Source organism: Pecten maximus, chromosome 9 (assembly GCF_902652985.1).
Source record: "Pecten maximus chromosome 9, xPecMax1.1, whole genome shotgun sequence".
NCBI classification, from domain to species: domain Eukaryota; kingdom Metazoa; phylum Mollusca; class Bivalvia; order Pectinida; family Pectinidae; genus Pecten; species Pecten maximus.
The window spans coordinates 22,701,741-22,713,996 of NC_047023.1; the positions used below are offsets into that span (position 1 = coordinate 22,701,741).

At 36.2% G+C, this 12,256-nt stretch overlaps 1 protein-coding gene across 3 annotated transcripts in view; it reads left to right on the forward strand.

Moving 5' to 3' along the window:
* The window catches only part of LOC117334978 (unconventional myosin-Ie-like), a 51,246-nt gene that overhangs the window by 13,638 nt on the left and 25,352 nt on the right, over positions 1-12,256 (forward strand). For all 3 annotated transcript variants that reach the window (XM_033894854.1, XM_033894852.1, XM_033894855.1), the window contains exons 5-22: positions 158-245; positions 729-818; positions 1,015-1,092; positions 1,548-1,632; positions 2,481-2,584; positions 3,003-3,135; positions 4,133-4,329; positions 4,778-4,945; positions 5,694-5,864; positions 6,418-6,498; positions 6,811-6,896; positions 8,383-8,464; positions 8,841-8,947; positions 9,257-9,355; positions 9,564-9,708; positions 10,045-10,159; positions 10,769-10,938; positions 11,578-11,637. In XM_033894854.1, coding sequence (XP_033750745.1) covers positions 158-245; positions 729-818; positions 1,015-1,092; positions 1,548-1,632; positions 2,481-2,584; positions 3,003-3,135; positions 4,133-4,329; positions 4,778-4,945; positions 5,694-5,864; positions 6,418-6,498; positions 6,811-6,896; positions 8,383-8,464; positions 8,841-8,947; positions 9,257-9,355; positions 9,564-9,708; positions 10,045-10,159; positions 10,769-10,938; positions 11,578-11,637 — 2,059 coding nt within the window. The remainder of the gene's footprint in view (positions 1-157; positions 246-728; positions 819-1,014; positions 1,093-1,547; positions 1,633-2,480; positions 2,585-3,002; positions 3,136-4,132; positions 4,330-4,777; positions 4,946-5,693; positions 5,865-6,417; positions 6,499-6,810; positions 6,897-8,382; positions 8,465-8,840; positions 8,948-9,256; positions 9,356-9,563; positions 9,709-10,044; positions 10,160-10,768; positions 10,939-11,577; positions 11,638-12,256) is intronic.

A 12,256-nucleotide genomic window follows, 5' to 3' on the forward strand; every position in this document is an offset into this window, starting at 1 on the left:
TTAATGTGGCTGTTGTGATAGTTCAATACAACTTTGAAATAATGCTCTTAATCCATTGTATTAAAATGATTAAAAAAAAATTCAAATTTAAAAAGAGAAATATTTTTGAAATTGATTGAAGATTAGCTTATTCCTTATATATGATATTTCATTACAGCGGAGAGAGTGGTGCTGGAAAAACAGTAGCAGCCAAATACATTATGGGCTTCATTGCCAAAGTTTCGGGAGGAGGTGAAAAAGTACAGGTATGTAACTATGTAATGTTTCATTGTGATCCATAATTATTGCTGGTAAAAGATTTTTAGGTCATGAGTGACCTATTCAAATTGCCTTTTGTCCGCCCTGCATTCGTATACAATTTACATTTTCAACTTCTCAGAAACCCCTGAACTAAAATTTTGCAGAAACCTTCCATGGCCAAGGATCATCCAAAATAATGAATTATATGGTCCCCACCACCAGGGTACTGATGGGCAGGGTCAAAACATTATCATTTGTTGAATTTCTATTGGAATTCATTCTAACTTGGTTAGAATTAGCAGTTTTGGAAGGCAGTTTGATGGTATATGCAAATATTGGACTGACAGACTCTAGGGCCTAAATCTTTTGTCCGAATGTGTGATTAGACTTTGAGTGTGGTTACATTTCTAAGCGAGATTGAGGGTATACATATTATTAAGTGTATGTTTTATGAGCTTTTGCTATTTTCTCAAATTTATATTTTACAGAAAGTCAAAGATGTTATTCTTGAGTCTAACCCATTGCTAGAGGCTTTTGGGAATGCCAAGACAGTCCGCAACAATAACTCCAGTCGATTTGTAAGTACAGCATGCATTATTTACCTTACAAGTTAACGATAAACAGCATTATTTACCTTACAAGTTAACGATAAACAGGAATATTTACCTGACCCAGATCATACTGTGATGTTACTATTTTGATTTTACATATTTTTATTACAGGAATAATTAATATTTACTTAAGTTGCTTTTATTCCCCTTATTTTCATTTCAGGGTAAATATGTAGAAATCCAATTCAGTAGAGGAGGCGAGCCAGACGGTGGTAAAATATCCAACTTCCTACTGGAGAAGGTAGGTAGTAACATTGTCAGGGAGGGGTAGGAGTTGGGGTTGGAGTTGGGGTTGGGGAGCTAGATGGTGGTAAAATATCCAACTTCCTACTGGAGAAGGTAGGTAGTAACATTGGGGGCTGGAGTTGGGATTGGAGTTTGGATTGGGGTTGGGGATGGAGTTGGGGTTTGGGTTGGGGTTAGGGTTGGGATTGGGGTTGGAGTTTGGATTGGGGTTGGGATTGGGGTTGGGGGAGCTAGACGGTGGTAAATTATCCAACTTCCTAGTAGCATGATGTCATTGTTGTTTGTCTGGATGGAAGTGTGTGAGGGTCTTACTGAGAGAGGAAACCAGAGAATCTAGAGAAAAGCCACATGGTCCGACAGGTGATCCCCATAGCTTTTCATTCCATTTGGATATCAAGATAAATTTTGATATTGCATTGTCCTACATGCTAATGTATTCTTTGTTCACAGACCCGTGTGGTAAGCCAGAACCGCAGCGAAAGAAACTTTCATATCTTCTACCAGATATGTGCTGGGGCTGATGCATCACAGAAAGGTATGTTAGCCTTAACAATGCCTCTGTTCTGGGCCCTGATATTCTGAAATAGAATATATCAAAATCATATTCACTTATCTTTTATCTGATTTTTAGGTCACCTGAGACAAAGTCTCAAGTGACCTATTCTAATCCCCGTTTGTCAGTCGTTGTCCGTCGTGCGTCCGTAAACAATTTACATTTTCGACTTCTTCTCCAAAACCCCTAAACCAAATTCAATGAAATTTGGCAGGAAGCTTCTATAGCTAAAGGTCAACCGAAATTGTAAATTATAGGGTCCTCACCCCCCAAGGGCCTGAGGGGCGGGGCCAAAAATGGTCAAATTGACTAAAACTTCAAAAATCTTCTTCTCTACTCTCAGATATGGTGGAATCAAACACTCTCCATAAATGGTGGAAGGGTCTTAAGGTGTTTTACAAAAAATGTAAATTTCATGACCCTGGGGTCTCACGTTTGCCCCTGTGGAGGGGTTAAACTTTACTGTAGTTTATATAGGTACATCACATTTTTGACTGATTTGTTTGATTTCTATTGGAATTCATTCTAAATTGGTTAACATTTTCAGCATGGGATGAAAGTTCGATTATATGCATATGTTTGCCCTGACTGACCCCTAGGCGATGATGGGCGGGGCCAAAAAGGGTCAATTAAGTTAACTGAAATATTTCAAATCTCAGGTGACCGTTAAGGCCCATGGGCCTCTTGTTGAAATTAGATTTGACATAATGATAAATACTCTATAAACCAAAGTTTAAGTTTCAATTTATAGAAGAAGACACGAAAGAGAATTCTCACATTGAATAGGTGTGTTTTTAAGTGCTAATATGTTGACACTTCGGCTGTTCCAGAGAGTTTAGGTGTTACCACACCGGATTATTATATGTACCTGAACCAAAGCGGGACCTACACAGTGGACGGTACTGATGATGTTGCCGAGTACAAGGACACCATGGTAAGGTCAAGGCCAGGCAGTTTATATCTAGAGCTACCATATAACGTTAGAGACCTGAGACAGTTTTCCAGGGCTCATGGTTTATATCACCATTGACAACAAACACCTGTATGGGACAACACATTACGCAACGAACATCACGTAACATTACAAGAGTTCTATTAGTGTCAAGGTCATTGTTAAGCGTAACCATGGTAACTAAAGAAATGGCTTATACAGAATACTGTTATTTTGATTTAATTTGTGCTGATTGTATTTAGATTATGATAATAGTGTTTTGTTAAAATTAATACACAAGTCTGACAGTGTTGTAAATGGTCCCTTAATTAATTGACAATATATCTTCATATTGAAATCAGTTTAAAACAGTCCTGATATTTCTGAACTGATCCAGGCATTGTTAACAATTTGTTTCCAGCATGCCATGCACACAGTGGGTATGGCGGATGAGACGATAGAAGATGTGATATGTGTTGTGGCTGGTATACTTCACTTGGGAAACATTGCCTTTCAAGAGGATGGAAACTACGCCAAAGTGGCCAATGAAGATTGTAAGTCAAACCATAAAACAACATGCAGAAAAGTGAATATCTTAAGGCTGTATGTTACATTACTGTGACATGTTAAGGCTGTATGTTACGTTACTGTGACATGTTAAGGCTGTATGTTACCTTACTGTAACATGTTAAGGCTGTATGGTACCTAACTATGACATATTAAGGCTGTATGTTACATTACTGTGACATGGTAAGGCTCCATGTTACGTTACTGTGACATGTTAAGGCCGTATGTTATGCTACCTAACTATGACATATTAAGGTAGTATGTTACCTAACTGTGACATGTTACGGCTGTATGTTACCTAACTGACATGTTACGGCTGTATGTTACGTTACTGTGACATGTTAAGGCTGTAAATTACCTTACTGTGACGTATTAAGGCTGTATGCTACCTTACTTTGACATGTTAAGGCTGTATGTTACCTACCTGTGACATGTTAAGGCTGTATGCAACCTTACTGTGACATATTAAGGCTGTATGCTACCTTACTTTGACATGTTAAGGCTGTATGTTACCTACCTGTGACATGTTAAGGCTGTATGCAACCTTACTGTGACATATTAAGGCTGTATGCTACCTTACTTTGACATGTTAAGGCTGTATGTTACCTACCTGTGACATGTTAAGGCTGTATGCAACCTTACTGTGACATATTAAGGCTGTATGCTACCTTACTTTGACATGTTAAGGCTGTATGTTACCTACCTGTGACATGTTAAGGCTGTATGTTACGTTACTGTGACATGTTAAGGCTGTATGTTACGTTACTGTGACATGTTAAGGCTGTATGTTACCTTACTGTGGCATGTTCTGACTATATGCTACCTTACTGTGACAGGTAAAGTCTGAATGCTACTTTTAATTTGATACAAAAAAATTCTGCTATTAATTATTATCATAATGTTTCAGCATATGTAAAGGATATGCTTAGCTTCAGACATGGACTATGTATATCCTTAAACAAATCCTGCCATTTTACCTTACAGTCCTTGACTACCCAGCTTACCTGCTCGGAGTGGACAAAGAGTACCTCAGGACAAAACTGACCAGTCGAGACATGGACAGTAAATGGGGAGGCAAATCCGAGGTTATCCATGTGACACTGAATGTGGAGCAGGCAGAATTCTCACGTGATGCTCTGGCTAAGGCCCTGTACAGTCGAATGTTTGACTACCTTGTCGAGGTAAGGAATATAATGGCGAAAGTCAGAAAGCAGGCCTTAAATTATGTAAAAACTAAATATATAATTGGATTAAAATAAGTTCATGCAAGATCTTTCCCCCATTTTGTTGAAAACTCTCTCTTTTGAGTCTGTCACAATTCAGTAGAGACTTCAATTGGTGAAGAGAGATAACCAATTTGTGTGTAAAAATAAACATTTCATTGTTTCCTGTTAGAATAATTTCTTAATTAAATAATATGCTAACTATACATAGTTGATTGGACATCTTGTGAATTAGCAAAATAATCACTTCCAAATTGACCTGAACTTTCCAATGTTTTTCTCCCTTGAACTATTTAGTGTCGACCCAGCAGTTATTTCTCAATAAACCTGAGAAATCTGTGAGAGCACCTGAATGTATAAAATGTGTAGCTGGTATGAGGTGCTCATTTGATATTGTATGTTTTAGGCGGTCAACCGTGCCATGAGGAAAGACAAAGAAGAGATCAACATAGGCATCCTTGATATTTACGGGTTCGAAATTTTCGAGAAGAATGGATTTGAACAGTTCTGTATTAATTACGTCAACGAAAAACTACAGCAGATTTTTATAGAGCTTACACTGAAGGCAGAACAGGTGGGTGGACAGTCTCTCTAAGGAAATCATTCAACTACAGCTGGAACTCTGTTACATAAGTCATAAAAGAATCAATTCACAGTTACAATGTATGTGTTGGGGGAACTCTGTATTTCTTTTTTTTAAATGTTGATTTGGGTAAATACTATATGGCTCAGGGTAAAATTTGTTATTTATAATTTATGATACAGTTTTCCTTAAAAAAATTATAGCAAAGAATATGAACTTTACTTTATCATCACACATTTGAGATATACTACATTGTAGTAATGTGTGAACAGATATACTACATTGTAGTAATGAGTGAATAGATATACTACATTGTAGTAATGAGTGAACAGATATACTACATTGTAATAATGGGTGAACAGATATACTACATTGTAGTAATGGGTGAACAGATATACTACATTGTAGTAATGGGTGAACAGATATACTACATTGTAGTAATGGGTGAACAGATATACTACATTGTAATAATGAGTGAACAGATATACTACATTGTAGTAATGAGTGAACAGATATACTACATTGTAGTAATGGGTGAACAGATATACTACATTGTAGTAATGAGTGAACAGATTTGTTCATCTATTGGGGGTTAAGTATACAAAAACATTATTATCTCTTCTATAGCATTGCTTCTTTTTGAATTTTTTGAAAATCAACTCCATTGAAATAAAGGTAATTTAAAAACCAACCATCACATGGAAAAGAACATCTGTAACCAACACGACTCTCATTACAGGAGGAGTATGTACAGGAAGGGATAAAGTGGACACCCATCGAATACTTCAACAACAAAGTCGTCTGTGATGTCATAGAGACCAAACAGCCACCCGGCATTATGTGTATCCTTGATGACGTGTGTGCCACTATGCATGCAGTGTCGGAGGGAGCAGACAGTACGCTGTTACAGGTAAATTGAAAAGGAGCCAACCAACTCCAAGTGACAAAATCATTGATTTTCTTATTTCAAATTTTCAAAACCACTTTTAATATTTATTGATTGTTTGTAAATCTCTAAAGATGCATTCATCTTATCTGAACATGAATATTTGAAGACAGCCAGACTTTCACAATGTATAATACATTACCAACTCCATAACTGTACAGCAATCCCTTGTCTGAATTTCTTGATACGCTAATATGAAAATTTTTCTGTGTGATGGCCATGTTGCACTAGTTTGTGGAGAAGATGTGTTCAGCTCTCTGATTGGTCAATCAGCAGCTCTCTGCACCTTGTGACCAATCATAGCAGCATCAGGCTATATGAATTAGAAAAAAGAAGTAGGCTTTGTGACTTTCATGTAGTTCCAGTAAAGGAATTTATTTTTTTTTACTTAATAATTCCTTCCATCAGACTTGACTTTATATATTCTGGTAGGGAGAATTTATTTTTGTATATAGGAATGTTTGGATATATATCTGAATAGATACTAAACATCAAGCCTTGATTCATGTTCTTACAGAAACTTGGAGCTGGTATCGGGACACACGACCACTATCAGCCAAGTGGAATGGGCTTCATCATACATCACTACGCTGGCAAGGTAAAACATGGCTGTCTGACAGTCTTATGATAGGGCTGTTAAAATTTATATCATTGTTTAAAAGTGTACTATTCCATTGAATTGTCAGTTTTTGTTTTTGGTGTAACTAGTAATAGTTGAAAATCAATCTATATAAAAGGTAGAAGTCAGACTGCTTTCTGCAAATCAGGACATTAATTTTGGTGAACTTTCTCATCAGTTTATTTCATGATATTTAACTAATTTTTATCAAAGTGAAAACAAAAAGAAAAGAACATTTGCCTTTCGATGATTAGCGTTTCGTCTTGTGTACTGTTTTTTTTTCTTTGTAAGGTGACATATGATGTGGATGGCTTCTGTGAAAGAAACAGGGATGTATTGTTCAAAGATCTCGTACAATTGATGCAGTCAAGTAATAAGTAAGTCAAGATTTAATATACATGTAGATCTATTGTAAGATATTTACACAGATATATCAAAAGTATAATATGTGTGTGAAAATAAATAAACTTCATTCTAAGAAATGACTTTCATAAGAATATGATGTAGATAAATAAGTTCACAGCTAGGATATGAAGGCTGAAAACACATTTACTGTGAATATCATGTTCTACTTAATGTCACAGTTACTTCTGACAAAAAAAAGTGGTTTTGTTTAAGGATTACATCATGTGAATTATCTCCCTTGATAACTTTGTTTGTTATGTTAACCGTGTATGTACCTGATTCTTTAAGATAGTGATTTGGATAAAATCATTTAATGTAAGATACAATTAAAGTTTATATCTTGATTAACATCAGATATTGCTACAGTTCAGGCAGAACACTTGAGTAACTGTAGCTATACTATAGGTATGTAATGGTTTTCTGTGTAAAAGGAAGGTGTAATGAAAAATACCCTGCCCACACTGGGGCTCGAACTAGCAACCTCTCACTCTCAAGTCAAACATCCTACCACTAGTTCAAAGGGAAATTCCCACTAGCCTGAGCTAGTAAGATGACCTTATATTCTTCACTTTTACACTGTACCTGGTAGACCACAAAGACCCAGCCGAACGAAATAGGGAACTTCAACCTTTAGCACAATATATTTAGCAGCAGAAAATATCATACAGCCATGTTTGGTAAAACGTATGCTATTTTTGGTTGAATTCAGCAAACTTTAGCCATCTTTGATTACATTTTATCCATCTTCAATTAAATTTTAGCCATCTTTGGTTACTCTTTAGCTATGTTTGGTTAAACTAAGCCATCATTGTTTAAATTTTAGCCATCTTTGGTTACTCTTTAGCTATCTTTGGTTAAACTTTGGCCATCATTGGTTAAACTTAGCCATCCTTGGTTAAACTTTAGCCATCTTTGATTACATTTTAGCCATCTTCAATTAAATTTTAGCCATCTGTGATTAAACTTTATCTTTGGTTAAACTTAACCATCTTTGGTTAAATTGTAGCCATCATTGGTTAAACTTAGCCATCATTGGTTAAACTTTGGCCATCATTGGTTAAACATTGGCCATCATTGGTTAAACTTAGCCATCTTTGATTAAATTTTAGCCATCTGTGGTCAAACTTAAGCTTGTTTAGATGTGGGTGCCTTGGTAGCAGTGATCACTAATGTGTTGACAGTAGAAAGCTGTCATGTTGAGTGCATTCATGCCTGAGCTTCAGACCACTCTACCGTAGAACATGGGTTCGAGATGCACTTGCTGTAGGTATCTCTTGGGTTAGTGGCTTTTCCTCCAACATCCAAACAATATTTGTTCCCTTAGTGGCACTTTGATAAAGCTCTAGAGCTGAGGTTGATTACTGACCCTGTGAGCGATGTTAAATAAAGGTTATATTTATCACAAGTAGTTTTGTCCATGGCAATGTTTGATAGATGAGGCTGTGATGTTTGTTTCAGTGACTATATCAGAAACCTGTTCCCAGAGGATGTTAGTAAACAAACCAAAGGTCGCTCCAGTACAGCCAGCTCTAAGATAAAGGTACATTTAACACATATCTAGAATCCTGTATTCACTTCGTAGTCGTAATGCTACTGAAATGCTGTTTCCTCCCCAGATATCAATTGTTGTAACACTTTATTATTCACAACATTTCACAGCCTTATCACTGTAATGGTCGCATTTAAAAACTGAAAAAATATACACGGTTCAAAAATTGAAATATCATCATCCTGACATGATTTTGAATTTAAATGGTTCATTTTATCTGTAGACTGAAGCTATATGGATATACTGTAACAATACAGCATTTGTGTGAAAAATATCCTGTATTTGTTTATGGTCAAACCAGGGTATCAGGATTAACATCAGGAGTAAGCTTAAAGTTTGTACCTGGCAAGTTCTTCTCTTTTTTCAGTCTCAAGCCAACAAGCTGGTAGATACCTTAATGAGATGTACACCCCATTACATTCGTTGCATCAAACCCAATGAAACAAAAAGGCCGAGGGACTTTGAGGATAGCAGGTAGGTACCATAAGCCTACAGTACTGTCTTAAGATAGAAGTTAGGAAATTTTATCAGATTTAAATTGGATATATCAACAAAAATTTTGCAACATGTAATTAAAAAAAACAAAGTGATGTTACACATAGTAGGACATGCGATGAATCGACAAACTTATAACACCACATGGTGACATCAAATAACCATCAAATTCCTTCAAGTAACCAATTAGATTAAAACATTTTTTAATGACATTTGTAATGATATATTTTAATTAAATTGATATGGATAACATTGTTATATTTTTACATGTCCTTGTTTGTGTGGCAGGGTGAAACATCAGGTCGAGTACTTGGGACTGAAGGAGAATATACGAGTACGCCGAGCTGGTTTCGCATACAGAAGGGAGTTTTCAAAGTTTTTACGAAGGTATGGCCATGTTCGAATCTAGAGCTGCAGTTTTCATCAAATAACTAACACATTAAACTTATATTATTATCGTCAAGGTCAAAGTCAATGTAATTGTTTTAACTGGGGGCCAATAGGGGGCAGGCATTGCTTTAACTATACCAAGTATGCTTGTTTTCAAATATAATTAATGTACAAAATGCATTTCATTTTCACCACAAAATTTCAGGTATGCTATCTTGACAACGGAAACATGGCCATCCTGGCGTGGGGACCCCAAACAAGGAATCAAGCATCTCATGGACACAGTTAACATGGACAAGGACCAATGGCAGCTCGGCAAAACCAAAGTCTTCGTCAAAAATCCTGAATCTGTAAGTGGGAAGTTCTTATTTCTTTCTCTTTATACTGTCAGTGGAGTATCTTTATTGAAAGGAAACTGTTTTTCATCAAAAATCTCTTTTAAAGTAATATTAATTCAGAAGTTATTCTGGTCTAGAAAAAGATGAATCCCTTTGTCACATCATAAATATTTGTTAGTGCAAATAAAATGTTCAGGATGTATTAGTGCAAAATACAAAGCTTAGATTGTAGGCAATAACTTGTTTTTATCATGTAGAAGATATCTAGGTAGTTGATTTGAAAACTCATAAGTAACTTGACTGTAATGTGTCAGGGATATTTACATTACTTGATGATTTATATTACAGCTATTTTTGTTGGAAGAAATGAGAGAGCGGAAGTTTGATCACTATGCCAGGAAGATACAGAAAGCATACCGTCGCTATCATGCCCGCAAAACATACTTCAAACTCCGAGAAGAGGGTAGGTGTAGTTTAAACTGGTTATTATTAAATTGTGTGTCTGATGGTTGTTGATACTCAAGCGTTTGGAATGAAAGATTTTGAGAGCAGTTTTCAGCTGCCGTTTGTCATTTGGTGGCGTAAATATTTTGGATATTGGTGTTTCTCTGAGAAAATATTCCTGTGCAAGATCAGGGAAAGAATATAAGATCAAGGGCTATATATGGGGTGACCCAGGGGAAGGCTATACATGAGGGGACCCAGGGGAAGGCTATACATGAGGGGACCCAGGGGAAGGCTATACATGAGGGGACCCAGGGGAAGGCTATACATGAGGGGACCTAGGGGAAGGCTATATATGTGGTGACCAGGGGAAGGCTATACATGGGGTGACCCAGGGGAAGGCTATACATGGGGTGACCCAGGGGAAGGCTATACATGGGGTGACCCAGGGGAAGGCTATACACGGGGTGACCCAGGGGAAGGCTATACATGGGGTGACCCGGGGGAAGGCTATACATGAGGGGACCCAGGGGAAGGCTATATATTTGGTGACCCGGGGGCTGGTACATACAACCATTTCTTGTTTTGAAAGTCCCAAGAATTAAAATATATTACTGTTTCCTTGCAGCGTCGGACATCTTGTTCCAGAAGAAGGAGAGACGGCGCTTCAGTATAAACCGAAACTTTGTCGGGGATTATCTGGGCCTGGATGATCACCCTGGCATCAGGGCCCTACTAGGGAAACGTGAACGCGTGGAATTTGCAGATACTGTGCTTAAATTTGATAGACGTTTCAAGGTAAAAAAAAATTATTTTGATTTCTATTCAAATCATCCTTGTTGGATGCAAGAGTTTGGGTAGGTGACCCTAATAGCTTGTCAAATCCAAGTTGGGAAATTGCCTTAATAAAAGTGTGATATTCCTAGTGTCCGACCACCCAAAATGTTCCAGGCATACATGCATTTATGGTCAGTTGATAAAGGTTTAATAGCATAATAATGAAAATCAAAACAGTTCTCAAAGTTTAAAATACTTCTTTTAAATCAATATTAGGTAAATAAAAAATTATTATTGGATGATTTATAGATATATTAAAATCCCAAATATCCCTGGTCTCCCTACTCTATACAGAGCTTGATTAAATGTTTATCAATCTTTATCACTGTTTTAATATTAAATATGTATACATGTAATTGAAAATACTTTTCAATATTTCAACAATTGGTGTACATGTATTTTGGATTTTTCCGCATAACAAGTCGGGTCTAAAAGACAGTTTCCAGAAAATGATGGCTGACAAATGGATATATTTTATGAACAGCTTAATATTGATTACAGTGACTGCATATGAGTCTTTTCTTTAGAATATATGAGTGTTGGATTAACTGTGAATATCCTGGTTAAACCTCTGATGTACAAATTGTTTTCTATCCACAGATTGCAAAGCGAGATCTCATTCTCACAGCTAAGAGTGTTTACCTAGTGGGAAGAGAAGTGGTGAGTTTGAAAATGTTATTAGTATTGATAAGGTGTAATTCAGTCACTCATATTATAGTAGAGGAAAAATATGATTGACTCCCTTCTGGACATCATTGATGGAATACTTAGTTGTTTGTCCCATGATATACCAAGAATAAAGGATAACAAAGGTCTTTGTTTTAAATAAAGAATAACAAAGGTCTTTGTTTTAAATAAAGAATAACAAAGGTCTTTGTTTTAAATAAAGAATAACAAAGGTCTTTGTTTTAAATAAAGATTAACAAAGGTCTTTGTTTTAAATAAAGAATAACAAAGGTCTTTGTTTTAGATAAAGAATAACAAACTTAAGGTCTTTGTTTTGTCTAAGGGATAACAAAGGTCTTTGCTTCATACAAAAAAGCAACAAGAATATTTTCATGACCAGATTACAAATTCTAATGAATTCTTATGGATAGAGAATATTTGTTCAAGACAAAATGTAAGAATAATACATGATGATATTTTGTTTACTAAATAGTTGTTTGTACACAACATTTAAAAACCCCGTCACAGTCTTCATGTTAGTAAATATCTATTTCTAACCTCGCGCCTTTGATCACGTGATGTTCTTGACCAATGGAAATACGTCAGGGGATAG